General features: G+C 51.1%; 1 protein-coding gene and 1 long non-coding RNA gene across 3 annotated transcripts; one reads left to right on the top strand and one right to left on the bottom strand.

Annotated features, from left to right (window-relative positions):
- Nucleotides 1-1,931: 1,931 nt before the first annotated feature.
- Nucleotides 1,932-15,326, top strand: LOC100900702 (uncharacterized). Its single transcript, XM_029112383.1, has 20 exons — nucleotides 1,932-1,945; nucleotides 6,547-6,741; nucleotides 6,998-7,189; nucleotides 7,667-7,691; nucleotides 7,820-7,881; nucleotides 8,014-8,062; nucleotides 8,168-8,338; nucleotides 8,533-8,930; nucleotides 9,041-9,199; nucleotides 9,316-11,384; nucleotides 11,497-11,799; nucleotides 11,924-12,122; nucleotides 12,261-12,462; nucleotides 12,639-12,838; nucleotides 12,931-13,104; nucleotides 13,206-13,325; nucleotides 13,469-13,583; nucleotides 13,778-14,058; nucleotides 14,164-14,605; nucleotides 14,708-15,326. The coding sequence occupies exons 2-20, from the start codon at nucleotides 6,579-6,581 to the stop codon at nucleotides 14,868-14,870; spliced, it is 5,487 nt and encodes a 1,828-aa protein (XP_028968216.1). The 5' UTR covers nucleotides 1,932-1,945; nucleotides 6,547-6,578; the 3' UTR covers nucleotides 14,871-15,326.
- A 346-nt stretch (nucleotides 15,327-15,672) lies between these two features.
- LOC100899231 (uncharacterized) lies at nucleotides 15,673-17,228 on the bottom strand. 2 transcript variants are annotated; one of them, XR_145606.1, is made up of 5 exons: nucleotides 17,180-17,228; nucleotides 16,927-17,057; nucleotides 16,726-16,782; nucleotides 16,228-16,260; nucleotides 15,673-15,876 (listed from the first exon to the last, which is right to left on the bottom strand). It is a non-coding gene; the product is annotated as an uncharacterized LOC100899231 (long non-coding RNA). The 2 variants fall into 2 exon arrangements; XR_001951219.1 differs by lacking the exon at nucleotides 16,228-16,260 and having other exon boundaries at nucleotides 15,682-15,876; nucleotides 17,180-17,225.
- Nucleotides 17,229-21,569: the final 4,341 nt, after the last annotated feature.

The following is a 21,569-nucleotide window of genomic DNA, read 5'->3' as shown; positions in this document are numbered from 1 at the left end:
CTCCTCTCTGTATCGTGGCGGGTTTGGTGCTCCCGTAAATATCTTAATTCTCTCCAATTAGAGCTACCGCCGTTAGAGTTGCGTAAGAATAAGCGGCTGGGCCTGATCCTCTGTAGCGCCGCTCGTACCGCACACCGACTAGCGAGCGTCATAGCGACATCCTTCCGAATTCTGGCTCAATAGAGGCTCCGAACGAGAAGAAGATGTGGGGGATATCGCTCTTTCTCGCGAGAATTCATGAGCCTCTATGGGGAATTTTCTCACAATCAGCAAATCGTTCTCCTTTGCTCGGTCAGGAAGTTATCCCCGAACATGATCTTCGATCTTAATTTTTGACAGGGTTTTCTTGTTTCCCATTTCTCAAGCATGTGGTCTCGGTCGCCCTTCTTCACGGGCTGTTGTTTACGGAACGTTTTCTTTTTCTGAAAGTTTATTCTTACAACGGTGGATGAATGGTCCGTTGAAGATCTTGCTCGACCGACCGACCAAGCGAGCAAACAAGCGACCGACCATTTCCCTGTCTTCTCTCTCGAAGGCGCGCGCTCCTCCAGCTTCATTGATAGCACAGACACAGAATCCGCTGTGACGGAACCTGCGGCAACTTCTCTGTTTCGAAAGTTCAGCTTCCGGCTGTAAAAAATCCGCGGATGACTTCGGACAGGAACCAATCATCATCATGAGTTTCTGAGAGGGCATAAGACGACCCGGACCCATGAGTACTCAAGTCAATCATGGTAGTCTCGGAATGTTGTTTGAAAGACTGTACTTTCAGCGACCGATTTTGGCGAAGATGCATAAACTAAAAATTCAGAAAAAGTTGATGGGGCGAAGCATTCTTGAGGCAATAAAAGGTGACAACAAAAGGCTTCCAGAAGAAAGCACCGCGCTGTCATTCCTTCTCGACGGATAAACTGCGTCTGACTCAATTAAGAACTTTCGGCTGAAACCGAAAGGAAGAGCCCCTGTAGGCCCTCGCAAGACTTTCCCCCATCGGGGTCGACGCTCTTATCTTATAGCAAGGGATTGAATTAATTGTAATCGATTCCCCCCAGTCAAGATGTCCCCAAAATGATTCTCTTGGATTTCTGACACCTTCGTATCAAAAGCGTGAGAGATAGCGTTCTCTGAGCCGATCCTCAAATCACTGGCTAGTTCAGAGTGGCTCAGCAGAACGTCGAGACCGCGTATGTATCTGCGAAGCTTGACCTGCCCGCTTCACGGACGAAATTACGATTCGCAATAGGACCGGGAATGTGAGTTGCAGCTCGAGCTTGGACCGATTCCCACCTCATCCCCGAGTTTGACTTCTATGTACCTGAATGTGTGCCGCGAGATCCGTCTGCCGAAATCGATTGACCAATCAGATACTCAACTCGAGCAGTCATCCATCGAGCTTCGTCTGAGAGTAAAAGGACTTGCATTCGTCGACGCGCGATGTCTGGATGGATCTAACAAATTCACGCAAAAAACCGTATCGAGTCATCTACCGCCACATTGACCGTCCAAGAGACGTCCGAAAAAGTTGACCCTTCCAATAAAGTCCCCTCGGGCCTCCGGTGAATATTCCTAGCGGCTCGCGTCGACGTCTCGATCCCAGGTGGCGATTCCCGAGTGAATGATCACGAGCGATCACCGTTTTTTTTCCGCCTCACAGAAATAGTCTCTTTCATACTCCTGTTATTTCTGCTCTCTACAACCACGCCGTCACTGCTGTCGCCTTCTTTCCAGGGCGAGGGAAATGAAGAAGGACGTGCACTTTAGTTTCTGGAAACTCTTCAGAGGGCTGAGCGGACATAGGAGCGTTTCGCGCCTGCTCGTCCAGCCTGTGGTACTCGTTTGAATCGAGGTCACAATCTCTGCTGCGCTTCTGAGGGAACTTTATTGAATATGTTGTGTCTTTGGGCCCTGCCCCTTTTGGTGCTGGCCGTTCGTGTGTCATCCGAAGGTAAGTTTTTTGCTCAACTGAGTACTATCCGTGACGGTTTGGGTTCGCATGGAGATCCGCGTATCGGATCCGGATCGATTAGGAGCATCCATGGAGGGTCGCGGGTCGCGCAACCTTCGGTATATTGGTCGAATTCTAAATCTCAATCAGTCAGCGGAACTCAGAGCTAATTTTCCTAGACGACTAGGTGTCATTCAGCTGAATGATGAATCGTGTCGAAGGCGATATGGTGGCACGGATGGAGCTCGAGACAGCCTCGGACTAAACCTTAGATCGTTGGAGATCGGGATGTCCTCAGGAGTCGGATTCCTTATCTCGTATTGAGCCCTAACATGGATCAAGTCCATGGAAAGTTCATTGCATCGGAGTCGACGGTTGCGTCTCTGGGTCGGCAGCTCCCTCAGCAATCATAAGAGGGAAGAATTAATTCGAAAGCTATCTTTTTGAGGTGCAAGTGGCGCCGGACTGAGGCCCGACACAACTTCTCGGAAATAGAAATCCCCGTCCTGACGTTCTCATTGCACGCAAGTCTCCGCCACAATGCTCCCGTTCGTAGCGGAAAATGGCCGGCCAGTCTCTCTCGAAACTCGAGAAGATAGAGCACCAATCTTAATGGTGGGATCAAAGTAAAACCAATTAACTGGAGTGCGCTCAATTATCGTGCTAACAATCGCGATGATCCCGAAGGAGACCTAAATGGGCCAGCTGTTGAGCGCGTCATTCGGAAGACCTGCTCGGACGTTCTTCCCTGACGTGGGCACGTCTCTCACGAAGAGTTGGTGTGGACCGCGCTATCGAGTCTATTTGAGGACAATCCCGGTCAGATACCGCAATGGAGAATTCGATGAGAATATCCCTCCAGGGCAGAACTCGGAAAAGAGGAACCACCGACGGGGGATTCGTAGCGCTCTCATTATTATACGGACATCGTGAACGAGTTCGCATTTGTTCTCCGTTCGACATTCCGTGGGACGGATATCGGTGATGTGTGTGGCCTTTTCGAGAGGAAACCGCGTTTCCATTCCATCGTAAATAGGAGAGCTCAGTTCCTCCGAATCGCGTTGCCAATGCGGCTCCGTACCACAACATATCGACCGCAAACCGCAAGGTCGAGTTTTCTTCGAGACGAAGTTCCGTGTTTTTCTATAGTGGCTGCATCCAATGCTACTCCGTCATGCATTCCCTTCGTCCTAATCTAGCGCCGATAGCTTGTCGGAAAATTGGAGATTGGAAAAGACCGAGAGCATATTCTGTGAGCTCATAGTTCTCGAGAACCGCTGGTCTCTCTTGAGGAGTACTTGAGTCCCGTGGGTCAGATAGGACAGAAAGCCTTTTCCCCTGCGGCTCAGCGCTCGATTCCCCACGTGAAGGCACCCATCCGGTCATCGAAGCCGGCTGGCTGGAGATTCGAGGCTGGAGATCGCTCGCAGACTGAGTGACGCCATTGGTGTGAAATTCTGAGACGAGCTATAAATTTCCCATCTGAATGTTATCCTTGGGTGCTGTTTCGAACTCCGCGCTCTCCCTCTCGAGAATTCCGCACAGACATGCATATTCTCGAATTCAGCTGGTCGGCGACGACTTTCAATGTATACATGAGCTAGAGTTCAAGGCTCAATCTGAGCCCTCGGAACCGGGTTACACTGATGAGTGTAGAGCAGCAATCCTTCTGAGGAGCCTTCCGAGTTCTCACTCAGTAGAATCGAGTCGGTCGATGCACCAAAAAGTTCCGTCAGCCACCTAGCTAGAGATACGACAGTTATTGCGACGGAGAACTATCAAAGGCGATTCCCCTTGATCTGGATCGCATCCCGTTAAGGCATTCTCAGAAGCTTACTCCTTCCCTGGGCAAGGAGTCGGTGGTTTGCGCTCTGTGACATGCTATCTGGTGGATGTCCGGGTTGGATCTACGATTCACAATCTACGATGCGAGCTCTCTGTACGCAAGGTCTCCGAAAGCTCTTCAAGCCCTCAACCGGGAGAATGGAGGGAAATGGGTCAAATGGAGTTCAGGGAAAATCTTTCCGATCCCGGATCCCGTCGGATTTAGTAACACCTCTCATTGCAATAGTGAGAGAAGTCAGAATCGGAAGATTGGTGCGACGACTCCTCTCTCCGGTTTCGAGGCGGTACACTCTGCTATTCCACAAGATTTTTTGTCAAAAGAAGTCGTCCGTTTTCACGAAGCGAAATCCGACCCTGTCGTTCGGCCGACTGGTCTCGCCAGCCCACCGCTCTTCATGAAGGTGACTTGTAAGGCCTCGGGAATTCGTCGATTGAAGCGAGGAACCCATAAAAGCGAATCTCGATCCTGTGTAAACGGAAGCGAACACAGTGAACGCTCAAGATGCGTCGGGAGTATCATAACCGTAACCGGGAAATTATAGCTTCCTGACCCAGTATAAATAGTGATCTGGTCGGCGTATGTGTTCCGGGACTGGGAAACCAACGGCCCTTGCCCCGTAATGAGCTCAGAAGGGTCCATGGTCGATCACTTCTGTTGCGGCACGATCGAATGTGGTGAGAATCACCTGCCGCGATAAGCCTCTTTTTTTCGAATCACGTAACTTAGATCGGAAAAGCAGAATCTCCGTCGATTCGTAGCTCCTACTAAGGTTTGTGCTACCATTCTGGTGAGACTCATTGATGGTTGGCCACCCGAATCGATGAGGAGAGATCAGACGAGAGTCGGGAGAGTTCCGATGTCAGACGCCCGCCCCTCTCGGATTCTCCCCCCAGCGAGGCTCTGTATTCCCCGACGTTCAACGGGTACGGCCCGTCTTCGTCATTCGAGACGATGGAATCTTATTCCTCCCCATGGTGAGGAGAGGCAGCCCAATCCCAGTCAGATGGTAGAGAGTAATTGTAAGCCGGATCTCCTGGCATTTCCACGAAAACCCTGAAGCTCCCAATGTCCGTGAGGGCCACCTGAGAAGACGCTCGATGTTCCCGTTGTGCCTAAGGACCTGACCCTCTTTTCGAGCCGCTCATCCAGGGACAAGATTCTTTCTCAGCACGGACAGCAATCATTGTCGACTAAATGCCGCCATAGCCTTTCAATCGTCTCAACACGGGTTTTAGAAATGTGGCCGATGCTTCTGGCGGTGCTGGACGCCACCGCTGAACCAATCGAGGTCATCTCGAGAGCCCATCCTCAATATAGAATTGTACCGCTCTCTGGAATGCATGATCGGTGCAGGTCGACGCATCTCAATGCTACCTCGCCCAGTCCTCAAATGCAGAGATAGCTATCGACTTCCTCCGCTTGGGAAATCCTGATCCAGGGAAAAGTCACAGATTTTTCGCTCCTGCCTTCGAAGGTCACCGGCAGGTGCAGCCACAAACGAGACCATGACGTCGGAGACGAGACGAGGCGTTGGATGATCATGTTCTCGACGGGACTGAATGATGTTATGTTATTATCGCTCTAGCGATGTGACGCTTAACGCGCTCCCACGAGTGAGCGGAAGGTGAAGTCCAACGACAGCCGTGTTGCCCCTAGTGAGCTAGGCTAACATTGAAGATTACCTAATCAATTAATCGTCCTTTGATGGAGCTGGACTATTCAAATTTATAATTTTACACTCAACCCTCGCATATCCCGGCATTTAATTCGGAGACAGATCATGGGGATCAGAGTGGTTCCATGAGCAAGAGGATGTGCCTACCTCTTGGATTGTGCGGATGCATTTTTTCATGATATTTATTCCTCGGTTCCCATTCTGTGCGTGATCTCCGGGTGGGAGGAAAATGGGTATGGGTTTGGAGAATCGCTCGATGGGATCATGATGATAATTCTTCTCCCAATATCTCGAGTATTGAATCAGCCATACTCGAGCGAAATTCAGTTTCAGAAAGTTGAGCGTGGCCTATGATTTGATCATTACGCTGGAGCTTCAGGGTTGAACGGCGGGCGCAGTACTTTGCATCAGATAAGGCCTCGGCACAGAGAATAATCTTCAGTCTCACGTTCCCTGAAACAAGATAGCCCCGTTGATCAAGACATGCACTATGCATTTGCTTTCACAAGCTTTACAAGAACGTGAAAGTTTCTCCCTGGAAGCCTCCTGCCAAGGGTCCTTGAGAATTTCGGCAAGCCTTTGACGGACCAACTCGTGCGTCACAATTCTTGGAATGACGGGATGATACTCCTTAGGATTCCCAGGAAAAAAGACGCTATCGCAAGCGCTTGGATACACGAACAGTACCGTGATAGTGTGTGGCTGTGTGGCTTGAGTATTGGTCAATTGACCATTTCTACCATAGAGTTCTCACCCTCTCCATCACATTCCTAGCCGAATCTGTTGCGAGGGGAGGAGACGGAGGTGAAAACATCATTTTTCGGCCGGGCAGCTCACAATCACCCTAGGCTATCGGAAAGGGCTACACCGATCGCGCATCCCAGTCGCGTTCGGATCCTGGGAATCGGAGCGCCTTATCGTCATGATGAGACAATGAAAACGTGTGGACATTAGCGAGGATCAATTATAACCATAACCATGATGATCATTCCTGATCACATGATGCACAGCAGATCTTGCTTGGAAGTCGGCAGGGATTATTGTCGGGGATCAGATCAATGTAAATAAATGTATTTCCAGATGCTGCCCCAGTGTCTTGCAACGGCACGTCGATGATCGTCCAGCCGCCTCTGTGGGTCAAGATGTTCAAAGATGAAGCGCATTTCATCTGCTCACCGGGCTTCAAACTCCAGGGGCAAAATATACTGACCTGTTTGAACACGAACTGGGACAGGCCTATGCCGAGCTGCGAGAAACTTCCAACGAACATGATCAGTAAGTGCCTAGTCGGTAGAAGGTCTCCGACTCTGAGTGGGAGATACCCGTATCCGGCCATTCTATAAATTTTTTTCTGCTGGTTGGGGGAGGGAAGATCAAGCGGTCCATCGTGAGAGCAAAGCTCCCCGCTCCCCATGGCAGCAGCTATGTTCGACATCATTTGGAGCGGCATCTTTGAGAGAATGCGGTGCGAGCGGCAACCGCTCGCGATTAGAAGCGTCGTCGAAAAATCAATTCACGGTGTTCCCTTCAGCTCCAAACCCTCCGGACGAAACTAAGGTTGTGCCGGTGACAAGGACAGCCCATCCTATCTCTCGCAGAAAACTTCCGTTCCCAGAGCAGTTCGAGGTCTTTTTCAAGTACACGAAAGACGATCGATCACCATTCACGAAAATTCCCACCGAAGAGCCGACCGCATCAGATGCTCAGGAGCCGGACGACGACGGCGATGGGGATTGGTTGACGTCAGACGGAACCACCGAGCGGCCCGACGTCGAGGTCTCTTTCAAGTATCGGTGACGTTCATCGCGGATGGACATTTCGGACTCCTTCTGAAAACTCTGGCTTGCGCGAACGACAAAAAGCACGCGTGATCAGAAGAAGGCTTTACGAATTCCTCGGTCCGGGAGAACGTCACCCTCTTGTTGGATTGAGGCGGGAAAGGCTCACGTCTCGCTCAGTGGTCGCGGATACCGATTTCTTTAGGATTGAAACGAATTTTGATAGAGTGTAAATAAAAGGATAGTAGAGAAATTCAGCGTGCCGACTCTTCGTCTCAGGGAGATGATGGCAGCGGGGAATGGAATCGGGATCCTGCACTTTATATGTTTGCACCATTCGCACATTCGCTCCGAATGCCTCTTTAGAATCTGCCACGAGCACCAATCGCACCTGAACTAATTTCCACTAACCGCGATTTCAGAGTACAAATGTCCTTACGATCACAGGTGAGCCGAATTCTGACATCTGTCGTGGATGTGTAGCAGAGGTCTGAGTGACTGTGTGCCTTCTTCTACGTTCGAAATTCTCTGTATCAGAAAATCCTCGGCGAGCATAAAAGAGTAATAATTTTCAGAGAGTGGACTCTAATAAATCTCAACTCGATCTCCGATTGGCTCGACTCGAACGTGGGTCATGGTAAGCGTGATCCCTCCCTCTTTCCCGTTTGATACGACCCTGCGTGAGAGGATTCATACGATTCGGGACGAAATTCTCATGAGCCCTCAGCGTGAGAACTTTCGGATGCTAATGAATTCAGTCGTCCTTCAGTGATAATCCTGAGCCAAGAGTTCATCGATGACTCCCCGCAATCGCAGAGGTAAATCTTCCTAGATCGAAAGAGAGGGCTCTTGAAATATGGGTACTGATTGCCATGTATCGATCAATTCCGCTTCGGAATCATCATAATGCACGACCTCCTCAGGCTTGCAGCCGAGATGTTGGCCCGCTTCAACGATCCATTCTTCCGCTTTTACGCTCGTCTGGCCACAGCCGAGAAGAGTATGTCCATTCAGGGCCTGACCAAGAAATTCCAGCAGAGCTCACCTTTCCTGCAATTGCGGAAGAAAACGCGCGAGGATCTTCTCGAATCCGAGTTCAACGATATCGACGAAGACGAAAACGTGTTGATTCGGTAAATGAGGCCTTATTCACGGCATCAAGCTCAATCGAAATTTTGTCATTCAACTTGTCATGATAAGATGTGCATCGGAATGATGCTGGGAGCGCGCGACCAATCCGAGCTCGAATCTAGCGTGCCCTGACCGTATATGATAACGCGGCTTCCAGTTATTACGGCTCACACTTCGAGGAAGTCTTCAAAGATATAATCCTCCCATACACCAAAGTCATCAGCTTGCCAATGTCAGAGGAATCTCGACCACCTTCGCTCGCAGTGGATAACATCAGAGCCGACCCGGCCAGCGAAGAACCTCTCGACATTCTTCCTGTCGATACTTCTCCTGCCGATAGAGTTCCGACAATGTTCCCGCACTTGCTTACTCCCGACGTAGATGAGATTCCTGGGGTCACCGTCCCTTCCGAATCGGTCGAGAAGGAGAACCTCTCAGGGGAGGACTCGCAGAGGAGCAACGTCAAACGCGACAGAGGCGACGCGGAGAAGTTTCTCCCTGTGAGAGGTGAAGGGAACGATTTCTTCAACAGACCCATCGAACAGAAACTTGAAGGCAAGTGACTCACCGACCTCAAACTGCGTCCAGAGCGCAGTACAGACGTTGATGATGGGCTCATATGCGGACCCCGCTCCGGATTGCTGGAATCTTTGAATGTGCTTCAGGTCACAAAGCGAGGGAGCAGGAAAGAATGCACCGCAACACCTACCTGGATTATCTGAAGCTCATCGTGAAACACATCATCGAATACCGTATCCCCAAGGACAAATGGCCGGAATCTCTACGACAGTTCGACTTGCAAGAGCTCACAGTCGTTCTCCAGAGTAAGTTCCGGCTGATACACGTTCCCATCCGTTCTGAACCGGTGGATTTTCTGCATTTTTCCTCAATTACCTAATCATCGATTCCGGATATCTGACGTGCCGTTTCCTTGTTCAAGTTCCGAGTCCCGAGCCTCCCGTGACCCCGGAATGCATCCCTCCTTGGCGACTCGGTTTCGAGCTTGTGACGAACGGCACCGCAATGCTACAGGGAACAGACAAAGTCATAATCAGATGTAACCCCGGATACTACCTGCGCGGAGCAGGCGAATTGTTCTGCGACAGGGGTCGATGGGTTCCTCCCCGTGGAGCCGGAATGCCAACTTGTGTCAGCACGGGCCAAGAGCTGCGATGTTCTGATGCACTCCCGGGCTTGCAGAACGGACGAATCCTGAAAGCAGATGTTGAATACTTGCTCTACGAGTGTCTCCCCGGCTTCAAGATCGAAGGGACGAACATGCTCCTCTGTCGGAACGGGGAATGGGTCCCGAGCATCGGAGAGGTCATGCCTGTTTGTCGCGTCTCCCGTCAGCCGAGGAATTGCGGGCCCCCTCCTATTCCGCCGCGAGGGGGTGTCACGGAACCGCATCTCATGAATGATGGGGTGAGGCTGGTCGTTCGATATTACTGTCACGCGAACTACTCCATGGAGGGACCAGATTACTCCATTTGCACCGACGGGGAATGGCTGCCGCAATCGTTCCGCTGCAACATTGGCGACACGGATATAATTCCGAGGAACCCCGAAATGCCCCAGGAACCGAAAGTTTGCAGGAAGCTGGTCGTGCCCAACGCGAGCGTCAAGTACTATGAAGACGGACGGAGCTCCGTGCGTGTAACCTGTCTTCCCGGATACAGAATGGTCGGCGCGTCTTACCTCCGCTGCGAAAACGGTGACTACGTGGACCCTATTCCAAAATGCGTTGATCGCGGAGTCGCGGACTCGTGTGGACCCGTTGTGGCTCCTTTCCACGGTAGCGTGCAATACGTCACCGAGACCGCCGTAAGATTCTCCTGCGATCCTGGTTACGTCCTGCGAGGAAGAGATCGCGCCACCTGTTACCTTGGCCAATGGAGCGATCCTGCGCCGAGATGCGTGATCCGCGATAGCTGTGACAACAACGACGAGCTCTTGAACAAAAACCTCGTTGGCTACGTGTACAACAACGGAAGGTGGTTGGAGTGTCTGGAAAGGGTCGAGATGTTCGGCCAAAACCACCAGTACTGTCGCAACGGAACCTGGGACATCGAGCCCACCTGCGGCTCTGTCGACAGCGCGCAGAAAACTTCGATTCTCTATCCGGAATTCATCGATTGTCCTCTACCCGAAGCTCCGCTCGCGAACGAGATCACCATCTCGTCCCGGGGTCGCAAGATCTACTACCGCTGCAAATATCAGGACGCAACACTCGAAGGAGAGAGAGTCAATGAATGTGTATCTGGCCGCTGGATCCACGCGGCACCGTACTGCAGCCGACGTGGACCGTACCCCGCACCTCGGCCAACTTCGCGACCCCAAATTGCGCCATCCCGTGGATGCTCGGCAAGACCGATCCGCGGAGGCGAGGGATATGTCTACAGCGAAGGTCGCGTGATAATTTATCAATGCAAGATGATCTACCTCATCAGAGGAGCGACTACTCTGAGATGTGAACGGTCCCAGTGGAGCAACCCGATTCCTCGCTGCGAAAGCCCGAGTCAGAGTTTGATCCAGGAAGACGGAGAGATATTCTACGAGGCGTCCTCGTGTCCGCCACCTCCGACTTACCGTGATACGACGATCAACATCAGGAACAAGGGCTTGAGAGTGATTTTCGCCTGTAAGAACGGAAGTCTGACGTTCCACGATTGTATCAACGGGCGATGGATAGGCAAAGATCCCGAATGTGGAACAAGCGTTCAGACCGGCGTATGCGAACCTCAGGAAATCGAAAACGGGAGGTTCTTCCACTACCGATCGAATGCCGGTCGCATACAATGCAACGGAAATTTCGTCGTCGAGAACTCCGACTCCTCAAGAGTGGTGGAGGTCTCCTGTGACCCTGATAGCGGACGTTGGAGCTTCGGCTTGAGCCCACCGAGATGCGTTCCTCAACCAGAAGACATTCAGGATGACAGACCTTTCAGCGGATTGGACGATTCGAGCTGGGAGAGCCGGCAACAGGTCGACGACTGCGAGCCGCCCGAGGTGCGTTTGAGTGGAAATGAGCTGGCTGACTAACTGATTGATTAAATGAATGACTGAATGCCCGAGCTGATCTCCGGAATAATTTCCGATGTCGAATGATTACCACTTCCAGGTATCTCCCGACTTCACGTTCTACATACAAAAGGATGGAAGATCGATCGCGCTCGGCTGCAAAAAACCGCGCGCGAAGCGTAACACGGCGAGGCTCGACTGTTCCGAAGGAAAGTGGAGTCTTTTGGCCGGCGAGACCTGCTCATCGGATTGCGGTCTGGCTGACGTGAACATCGAAAACGGAGTCAAAATCGTTTATAACAACAATGAATTCGTCTTCCAATGTCTACCGAATTACGAGATGGTTGGCGCGCCTTTCGCCTACTGCGCCGGATACGTGCCGGACGCTGTCTACAATTCCAGTGTACGTAAGCCACCTGCCAATCCAAACTTCAACCGGCCACGTCCTCGTTTCGGTGAAGCTCTCGTCCCGTTTTACGCAGCCGATATTCCGGATGGGGGAATGAGGAGGATTTTTTTGTTCGCAGATGGTCCAAGAAGATGGACCGAACTTCATTGCTCCGCAATGCCGGCGAACCGATAATGAGCTGAGACCGATTTCCGGTGGGGACATTCTGGATTTGGACTCGTTCCAGCCCTGCGTGTGGTTAGCCAAGTTCGGTAAAATATACTCCAAGAATCAAGACATCTACGTCTCAGCTCTGGGGAAGCTAGTCACGTGGAGAGGTGAGTCTGCCTTTTTTCTCCCGATGCTCCGGGGAGCTCGTTGCGGTCGAGTGAGCGTTTTATCCAACTCGTCCTGCAATTCCGTTTTTCTTCAACTCAATTCTTCTAACTCCTAAACGCGCCTCTTCCCCTCACCAGCCGAAGGTAAAGAACACACTGCCGAGTGCGACAAGGGGATGTGGGTTCACACAGCCATTCAAACGCGAGGCAACTGCGACACTCTGCCAAGTGAACCGGATCAAGGTACTTTCTTCTTATATGAGGATTCGCGAGGAATTTCGGTCTACTTCCAATGCCTGGACGGATACCGTCTCGTCGGCCCCCGCATCGGAGTGTGCAGGTAAATTTCATCAAGATTCCATCGTTTTATTTGTTCCTTATGACAGACCGTGTTCCCTCTGCGAGGCGCTTCCGACAAGATTGTGCCTAGGCCGGGGCTCCTCCCACTCGAAAGGGAGCAGCAGCATCGCTCTAATGCCTCTCGCTCGCCAATGAGCTTTATGTCTGTCTTTGTAGCAAGTCGCGAGTCGAAGTTCCGGACTGCATCGCCGACGCTTCAGCAGCTCGAGGCGCTCTCGCGAAAGTCAATAATCCGAGTCCAGCGAGTGTCAATCGCTGCCCAAGACCCCCCGAGAGCCTTCCGAACGCAGAGATCTCCATTCACTATTCGGGAGACATGTATGCGATCAATTGCGCTCCTGGCTTCTTCATAGAGAGTGAGTACCGCACTCTCCATTCCCATGGTTTCTCGATAGGTCCTGGAAATTTCCACGTGCCGTCCCAGTCTAAATATGACTCATGTTCGCAGACACAAGGCAGAGGTACACACTTGTTCAGTGCAATCCGGGATTCGGGGATTCCTCTGGATCATGGAGCCCTGCCTTACCACCACGGTGCATGCGCGGAGGCGATCGGGAGCCCTTGCCGCCAAGTGGTAGCAGACTAGATCTCTTCGGTCGAAGGCTCCCCCAAACTCTGACAGGTACGAAGATCCTTCAACTCACAACGCGCAGAACCATGATCCGTGAATGTTTGGAGTACACTTTCGCGCGAATCTGGAGCTGATTCACGAGGTTTCCCCAGGTGAAAAGGCTGCCAGACAGGATGAACAGCTCAGAGAACAGTTCCGACGTCATGCCATGCAGCTGGTGGAATTCGCGAAAGCTCAAAACCGCGAACTCAGGCGGAGAGGCGTTCCACCAGGTGAGCACTTCGAGCACCCAATAATCCAAATCTGAGGGGGCTCGTCCAATGGGAGTGGCGCTCGCGTCTCTCGGAATTACCGTTCTATGCCGAGATCGTGTCGAGTCTAGGAGGCTCGAATGCTTGACCTACCGATTTTCCAGAGCAAATTTCGGAGCGAAGCCGAAGTCTGCCGATCGTTTCGACGATAACGGACGAGGAGAAGGCGGAACTCTTCCGTAAAAACGAACAGTTCTACCGTGAAATCGAGGCTCTGCTGTGAGTTCAAAAAATTGAGGGGAGGCGGATTTCTTGAATGTCGATGGAGCTTGGGAGGGAATCCATCCATTGTGATATACTTGAGCATCATCATAACAAATTCATTAAAAAATCATTCGTGACGGAGGCGAGAATGATACTCGTCTACCTAACCAGCGGAACGGCTTGCGAACCCGATTTTCTCCCCAAACCAGGGCCAATATCAGAGAAGAGCGCATCCGTCAACGGCGGCAAAACGTTTTGCTCACGCCTCGGGCTCCGGCTCCTGATACGAGCGTAGGAATGCATATACCGGCCATTCTCGAACACCTCAGAGCGCAGATTTCGCAGAACAATCTCACCCAATCAGACATTGATCTGATGATCATGCTCTCCGAGGAGGACCGCTTGAAATACCTTGACGATAAGAAGAATCAACGAGAAAAGTCGAGGAGTGATCCCGTGCGAAGTCAAGATTTCGTTCGGAAGGCTTTGGGTAGGCTCTCCGAAAATCTTGCCCTCCGATAAGGGGGTTAGCGTAAATCACTAATTGTAAGGATCAATTCAAAAATGTCTTTATGAGATTTGCTCGAAATTTCAGCCGAGAAGGCGAAGCTGGTCAAGAAGAATTCCGCTGAGAGCTCCGCTGAGATCGACAACTCCATCGATTCGTCGAAAACGGAGCGTCCGAGTTCTCCTCCACCGAGCGAAAACGATCCGGCAACGTCCACTACGGAAGCGACACCGACAACGGCGTCATGGGAGACCACGACTTCCACTGAGCCGGCCACGGAAATGTCAGAAGAGTCCACTGAAGTCGAAGGGGAAGAAGAAGCGGGAATGACCGAAGATAATCTGTTTGATCCATCATCGAACGAGACCATGATGATTGCAGCGGCCACGAAGTCTTCAAGCGTCAGGAAAGGCTTCGACGACTCGTGCAGGTATCAGGCGGCAGAGGCTCCAGAGATCAAAAATGGTTTCATCGTCAGCTATGAGGAGCTCAGCTTCCCTGAGGGCAAAGTTCTCCAAGCCAATTACAGGTAAGGGAAATCACATTCTGCGGCACCATATTCTCGCGAGTCGAGTCCTGGTATTCCATTGAGGCTCGTCCGGCATCTTAAACTCCGTTTAAAACGTCCTAGGTGCTTCGAGGACTACTCTTTCGAATTCGAGAAAGCGACTAAAGTTCTGTGCCGCAATGGAAAATGGGTCGGGGAATTGCCATCCTGCATCCCTGACGAGGATATGGACCAGGAGGATGGGGACCTTGAGGGGAATGATTCTCAGATCAACAAGCTAGACTGATGGCATTGCCGCAATCGCTCGCATGTACATTAGAAGCACCGCTGTCTTGACACTCGTGCTCTTTTACTTCTATGTATTTATATATATGATACGAAGCTACTTTTATCTTCATCGTACTTTAAGGACGACTGCGAGGCAGGGGAAGGGAAGAAATGAGCGAAAACTGCCATTATGACGAGTAAAACTCTTTTTCGGGAGCGATCTCGAGGAGGGGAAGCGATTCGCCATCTTCGAGATCGATCGTTTCTGCTGCCATGTTTCGGACGAAAGTTGTAGGGTTAGCCAGCAACGATTAATGTGTCTTAAGATTTAAGATAGATAGACCTCTGGTCAGGATGGATTTTAGACTCCTGATATCCCGTCATCTTAACTTCGATTCTTCATTCGATGGAGGGACTCCGATGTTCAAGTTCAACTTCGCTTTGAATAAAATTCGGATTCTTTTCTGAGCTCTGCGCAAACAGTTCCATTCATTCCCTCGACGTCCACTCCTTAGTCTGTTTCGTGCAACATATCGGAACTAGTGGCGGAATCACGAGCGAAGGCCCCCTCTCAGGATGGCCATCGATGGCACTGACGCTCTGTACGCACGCGCAGGTGAGGCCCTTGGTCTCCGCGTGATTTCGCGCGACGAATCCTCTCCCGATCCTTTTCTGCCCATTCAGCGACTGGGATATCCTTTCGCGGGTTACCCGACGATCGATGGTGGGGGAATATGTCGAAGTTAGGTGAGTGCGCCGAACCAGGAGCCAAAACTCAACATGACCGCATGAACTCATCAGGAAACAAAGCAAAACACGCGTGTAGTCGTCCCAGAGACATATTCTTTATTTGTGCATTGCTTTTCGCTTCCCGCTCGACGATGATCCTTCAGTCAAGATTCTGTGAGGTGGGTCATGCTTTCAACCAACTGTGTCTTTGGTCTTCTCGGCGAGATTGGACGCGCCATCGGAAATCGACTTGCCGAGGGACGTCGCTCCTTCTTTCGTTTTGTCCCAGACACTCTCTGTGAATGCAAAACTCAAGTGAGAAGACTTTCTTGAAGGACCGCATTCAATCCGAAGCAAATATCATGTCCTTTGGAATCTGCTCAGGCGGCCCTGAATTCCCTGGATTTTTCGCGATCCTCGCTTGTTAGCATTGTTAACGGGACTTTCTCCCCGATCTCAGACAATCAAACATGGCAATAAAAAGCAAGTCATCTAGTTATTTTGAGCATTAGCCTCAATCCTGAGTCGGAGCACCAACACTGACTCAGGGACGCGGACTCGCATGCTTGAATTCGCAAAATTCCCCTATGACTTTCCAGAAGCGCCTGCCACCCGAAGCGGATTTATGTCTCTGGAAAGCTACCAACCAGCTCCCGATTTAGTCTGGTCTGCTACGGTCTCTGCGGGAAATTTCAAAAGACAAAATTAAAAAAGGTGGCTCATGGATGTTATCGCTGGAACTCCCCTGACGAGTTCTGAAAGAACGAGTTCTCATCTACCACTTCTCTCGTAACGAGAGGGAGCAGGCTTCCGAGGGCACGATCGCTCTCTGTTCGACGCAATGTATCCCTTGCTGGGCTCGGGAAATCGACCGGAGCTGTTCAAGTCTCATTCAGTCGAGATCTTGTAGAACGCTCCCGCCCAATCATGCATTTGAATAATGGGAAAATCTCCCAGAATCGGGTCAGGAAGAACGGTATGTAAAAGCAGTGGAATCCGATTGACTGGCTAGAGGAGTTTACTCCAGGTCAGGAAAAAAGATGAGCATATCGCGAGTGGCCATCGGACTCCTCACCGGACTGACGTCTCGGGGCATTGCGAGGTTTAACGTCAGAATTGTAATTCTCATCTCACGAGGAACTCACCTGCTCCAGATTTGATCGAGTCCCAGGCTGAGGAGAATGCGTCACCGATACTTTTTCCTGCGTGCAGATGTTGCCCAGGGTCAGATAGACTTTAGATCTGCTCGTCGCGGACTTTGAGTGCGTCTCCATCGAACACCCGTAATCGGATACCCCTAATTCTCGTGACATATACCAGAGAAATGTCGAATAAATCGTACGAACCTGCATTCTTTATCGTGTCTTCAGCATCGGGGGCAGGAGCAGCTTGTGACAGAGCCACAATGGCTAGAACCGCGAGAAATGATAGCGAGGCCTTCATGGTGATTTGTTGACTTGCAAGGGACTGCGGTCGACTACGGAGTTCAAGCTTACGTTCAGTAGAGGGCGCATTGAATATTAGCGGGAATGATTCACGGAGGGCAAACAATTGAATTGATGAATCACACAGCGATCATTGAACGGACGCGACACTTACAGCTGACTCTAAGACTGGCCGACTAGCCGATCAATTGGAGCATTGCGGAACAGAAGCGCCATGATATTTTTATATATCCGGGATGCAGACGAGTTCCCTCTGCTGTCGCGCGTCTCGCTCACGCGCTCTCTCGCCTAGCAGCGGTAAGAAACCGACCGACTGACCCTGAGAGCGATCGAATCATGATTCTCTGGACCGGGATCCACGGGAGAACTCATGCATACACAAGACGTCCACATCCATCCTCCCTGGGAGGAGCTTTGGAAAATGGGTCTGCCCTCGAGGATCCTCCGGAGCTCGAGGTACTACTCGGAGACCGGAGGCTGAGACGACATTGAGTACAGAGTCTGACTCGACATTCCTCAATATGTCCCGCATCGAATCGTGGACGCCCCTGCGACAGACTGATGCATCTTGAATTCTCAGCATTCCCGAGTCTTCATTCCCATCCCGTCATTCAACACAGATGATGTCGATACGATCATTCCAAATGGAGCCCAGGCGAGAGAACTGCTCTACGAGGTGGAACATCATTTCTCTCGATCAAAAGCATCTGATAAGCAGATCAAATAGCTCCCACCGATGGAACCTGATGCGTATTTCGGTCACACGGAGACCGACATGCATTTAAAGACGCAGCATCGAGACCAAAATACGCCTTCCGCTCATATTCTCGGAATATTGAGACGTGAATAGAATCTTCGATTAGAATCTGTCATGATGTCATTCCGACCGGGTCTCCGTCAAGGTGAGCTCATACTTCGCTCGAGAAGACTCCCGCTGGTTACCTAGGTGTTCGAAGCGGGAATCGCAAAGCTTGATATACAGAGCAGCTTGGTGAACTGATATCCCGCGACCTCACAGGGGAACAGAGAAGGACAGTGATCCGTGACGGGCCCGTCGACCATATTTTCCTCCGGGGCTCTCTCGTCTGTGCGAGAGAAAGGCTTAATATGTCTCACCGGTCTAATGTCGCTCCGGCTTGACCGTGGACCCTATGGTTTCCGGAAAATGTGGCTGAACTTTTGACCACGTTAATCCGCGTTTTGAGGGCATCAATCCAAAAAGGGATGCTCTGCGGGATCGTGTCTGGGTTCGAGTCTTCGCTCGAGCCCTCTCTGATCGGGCTCATTCTATCCGCCCTTCTCCCTCAAGCCCACGGTGTTATGAGAAATGCTGTGTGTTTAATGCTCGAAAAAGAGCGAAATATGCAGGAAAATAGGTAAAAAGTCGATTTCTCATTTCATTGACATGGCTTCATTCCCATCCACCTAATTGGTGCTCGAGAGGAAGGCTAGCAGCACAAAAAAGGCCCAAGATTTCGGACGGAAAAAAACTGCAGCATAAATAAAAATCCTGAAACCATCGAGAAATGCATATATGCAAGAAAATATGCATCGCACAGCACATAATAGGAGGCGCAGCCCTAGCCATGCGGTTCAAGAACCATATTTCCCGGTCAGAACCAGTCGCTGGCGCAATCGATTGAATGGCGGCTCGTGTCACACAGCGGGATAGGTGCTCCACCGATAAGACGATGTTTACGAACAGAGACAGGTTATCCGACACCGTACCAGCCTTCACCAGAAGATATCTCAAATTCGTATATGCGGAAATCTGCCCCGATTCTTTGCTCATTTCGGCTACGCGAGACCGACCAACGCCAAAGATAATCGGGTTATCACTCGACTTTGCGCCGAAGATGTTTCCGCCGAGTGTATTCATGGCGTTCTACTGAACCTAGTATTTACCAAAGCGTGACGTCATCATCCGTGGTCTGTCATTATTGGGCTGAGTCTCCGTGGGAAATTGTTACCATCGATCCAAGAGATATGCGCTATCAGAGATTCAAGTTGTTCCGCTGGAGTGCACCGGGCTGCATTCGAAACGGCAGTAGAACTAGCGAAGCGGTTTCGGGGAAATCAGGCTTTCCCTTCGGATTACCGATCGTTCGATGAATGGCAACGGGTACCGCGTTGGAATCCGAATGCAGAACGAATGAATAAGATTATTCCAAGTCTTTTAACGGATCCTGATCGATGTCAATTGAATGGAATCTACTCTCCTGATGCATGGGAATGAGTCAATTTCGAGCCCTCATGAAAAACAAAGGGAAGAATCAATTGGGCCACGGAGGAGCACCAACGGATCCAAGCTTATCCCAGCTTTTCGGGCGGGGCCGTGAATGTCTTCTTGCGGGATGGGAGGTAGGGTCCGGTTCGATGATCACAATCGTGTCGGCCCGAGATCTAGAAAATTCGCGATATCTTTCTGGGCTCTGGCCAAAGAATGTCGGAACCGGAACATCGAGGTGATCTCTCGCTGCTATATCGTTGGACACACTTTTACTCGCAGTCAGCCTCCCGGCGTATGATTCGAGCATTCGGAGTTTTCTCGTATCGCGGAGGCGTCTCCCGAGAACTCGACTGCTGTCTTTCCGTACAATCTCTCACAATCAATTGAGCGCTGACTGATCCGCCCTCGCCCCTAGGAGCCTGCCGAGGGCATCCAGCGTGCCCGGCTTCTGATCCAAGACGCAAAGAGTGACCTTCGTCAACTGTGCCCCACACGCCCAGACAGGGTAGACACTTCCTCGAATTATTGTTCGGCTGCGGCGAAGGATGCTCCGGGTTGCGATGACTTAGCCAATTGGACTGCTGCAATGATTTCCGATGCAAGCCCCCAACGGATCTCTTGTTCCGGTTCTCCAGCTCTCGGGTCGGATATCCCATCTTGTTCCGTCTTCGCGCGAAATCCCCATCATCTCTGCATCAACGAATTTTAGGGCTCCACCGGGATATCAAGATCGAGTATCACTCATTCGGTTCCGCATCCCTGGGCCGATTGCTGTGACTGAGGTTCTGCACACCTACATAGCCTGGTCGACAAGCGAGTGCTCTAAAATCTGCCTCTGCAACACGTGTAAAAAAATCATTTCAGGCATCTTGAGCTTCTGCGGCCGTCGATGTCCAACCCTCATAAGTCATAAGGGACAGAAAAAATTCCAGCCGATGTCTGATTTCAGCCGGCGACAGCCGCCTCACTTGTCAACCGCTCCTGGGAGCCGCTAGAAAAGGACTCCGCAGCATCGGCGGAGTCTCCCATCAACCCATCGAGGCTCGCCCCGCTGTCACACCGTCTTCGAGTCGGAGAAGTTTCTCCATGGAGTTCTCCTGGGAGGTCGAGGGTTCGTCAATCGGCTTTTAAGCAAATGGACCCACACGGACTACTTGCTCTCTAAACAAAACGATGAGATGATGCTGGCAAGGAAGCGAGCCGGCAGCCTTCCATAAGGGTCGTCGTTCGTAGAGCCCGACCGCATCGAATGAAACGAACATCAATTGATATTCATGGCACAGTCGTTCAAATTGATCATGTTCCTGTCGCTCCAACACGCGCGACAGCGAATGAGCCCGAACAGCTGGAATCCTGGAATAATCGGATGAGCCTATCAATGGGTCGTGAAAGTTCTCACCCCATAGACGCGTGGATCTTATCGAGGATCGCAATCTTCGACGGTTCTCTCTGAGGGATGAAGAAGAACTATTCACGCTCGGGGGGACAAGAGTAGGTTTTATTACTTCGGCATTTCGTCAAATACTTTCAGGTCAGACTGCCATAAATTTCTCGATCGGCAACATGTACACCGTATATACAACGACGCAGGCTGAGGAGTCTGCAGCATCGATGCTCCCTCTTCCAGGCACTCTGTTCAACATTTTTGCATGAAGTCTTATTTATGTAGTTGTAAATGCAAAGCCGGAACACCAGGGCTTTCTCCCCACGGTATACTGTGGGAATCGGGACAATGAGTTCCTACCTACTTGACAACGCTCGGGAGCGGGATGAGGATCTGTTTCTCCTCGAGAAACCGTACTGGGCTTCAGCTCGGAGCGAATCGCGAGGATGACGATGACCACGGAAAATTTCATGATCGTCAGGCTTATCGAATGAACATGGGCATCTCCATCCCCTGAGCGACCGTGAGTACGATTATTATCGGGTCACTGAATTTGCCGCGAGGGGGTCCGGTTTGAAACCATTCGGTGTCCAACACAGTGTTCACAAGTGTTGACAAGCGCATGCGGAGACGATTCTGCGATCGACGATGACGAAAAAATGTGGCTGTGGAGCTTACGGCGCTCATTGATATCATAAGGTCCGCCGAGCACAACTTCGGCTGCGACGCTGCGCGAGAAATCATCCATAGGTTCACGACGAGCCTCATGCCTTATGCGTGGAGTTCCTTATCTCTTTTTCAGACACTCCCATGTAAGAAGCCAGGTACTCTCATCCACACACACAAGCGTTTTCCGGAGTACCACGCCTACGTCCGGAACCATTTTTCTCACTCAAAATCAAATCTTTTAAATGAACACGGGATGAAGGT

Source organism: Galendromus occidentalis, unplaced genomic scaffold (assembly GCF_000255335.2).
Source record: "Galendromus occidentalis unplaced genomic scaffold, Mocc_1.1 scf7180000077497, whole genome shotgun sequence".
In the NCBI taxonomy this organism is placed as follows: domain Eukaryota; kingdom Metazoa; phylum Arthropoda; class Arachnida; order Mesostigmata; family Phytoseiidae; genus Galendromus; species Galendromus occidentalis.
The sequence above is the reverse complement of the archived record's forward strand: the minus strand, read 5'-3'. Positions and strand labels throughout refer to the sequence as shown.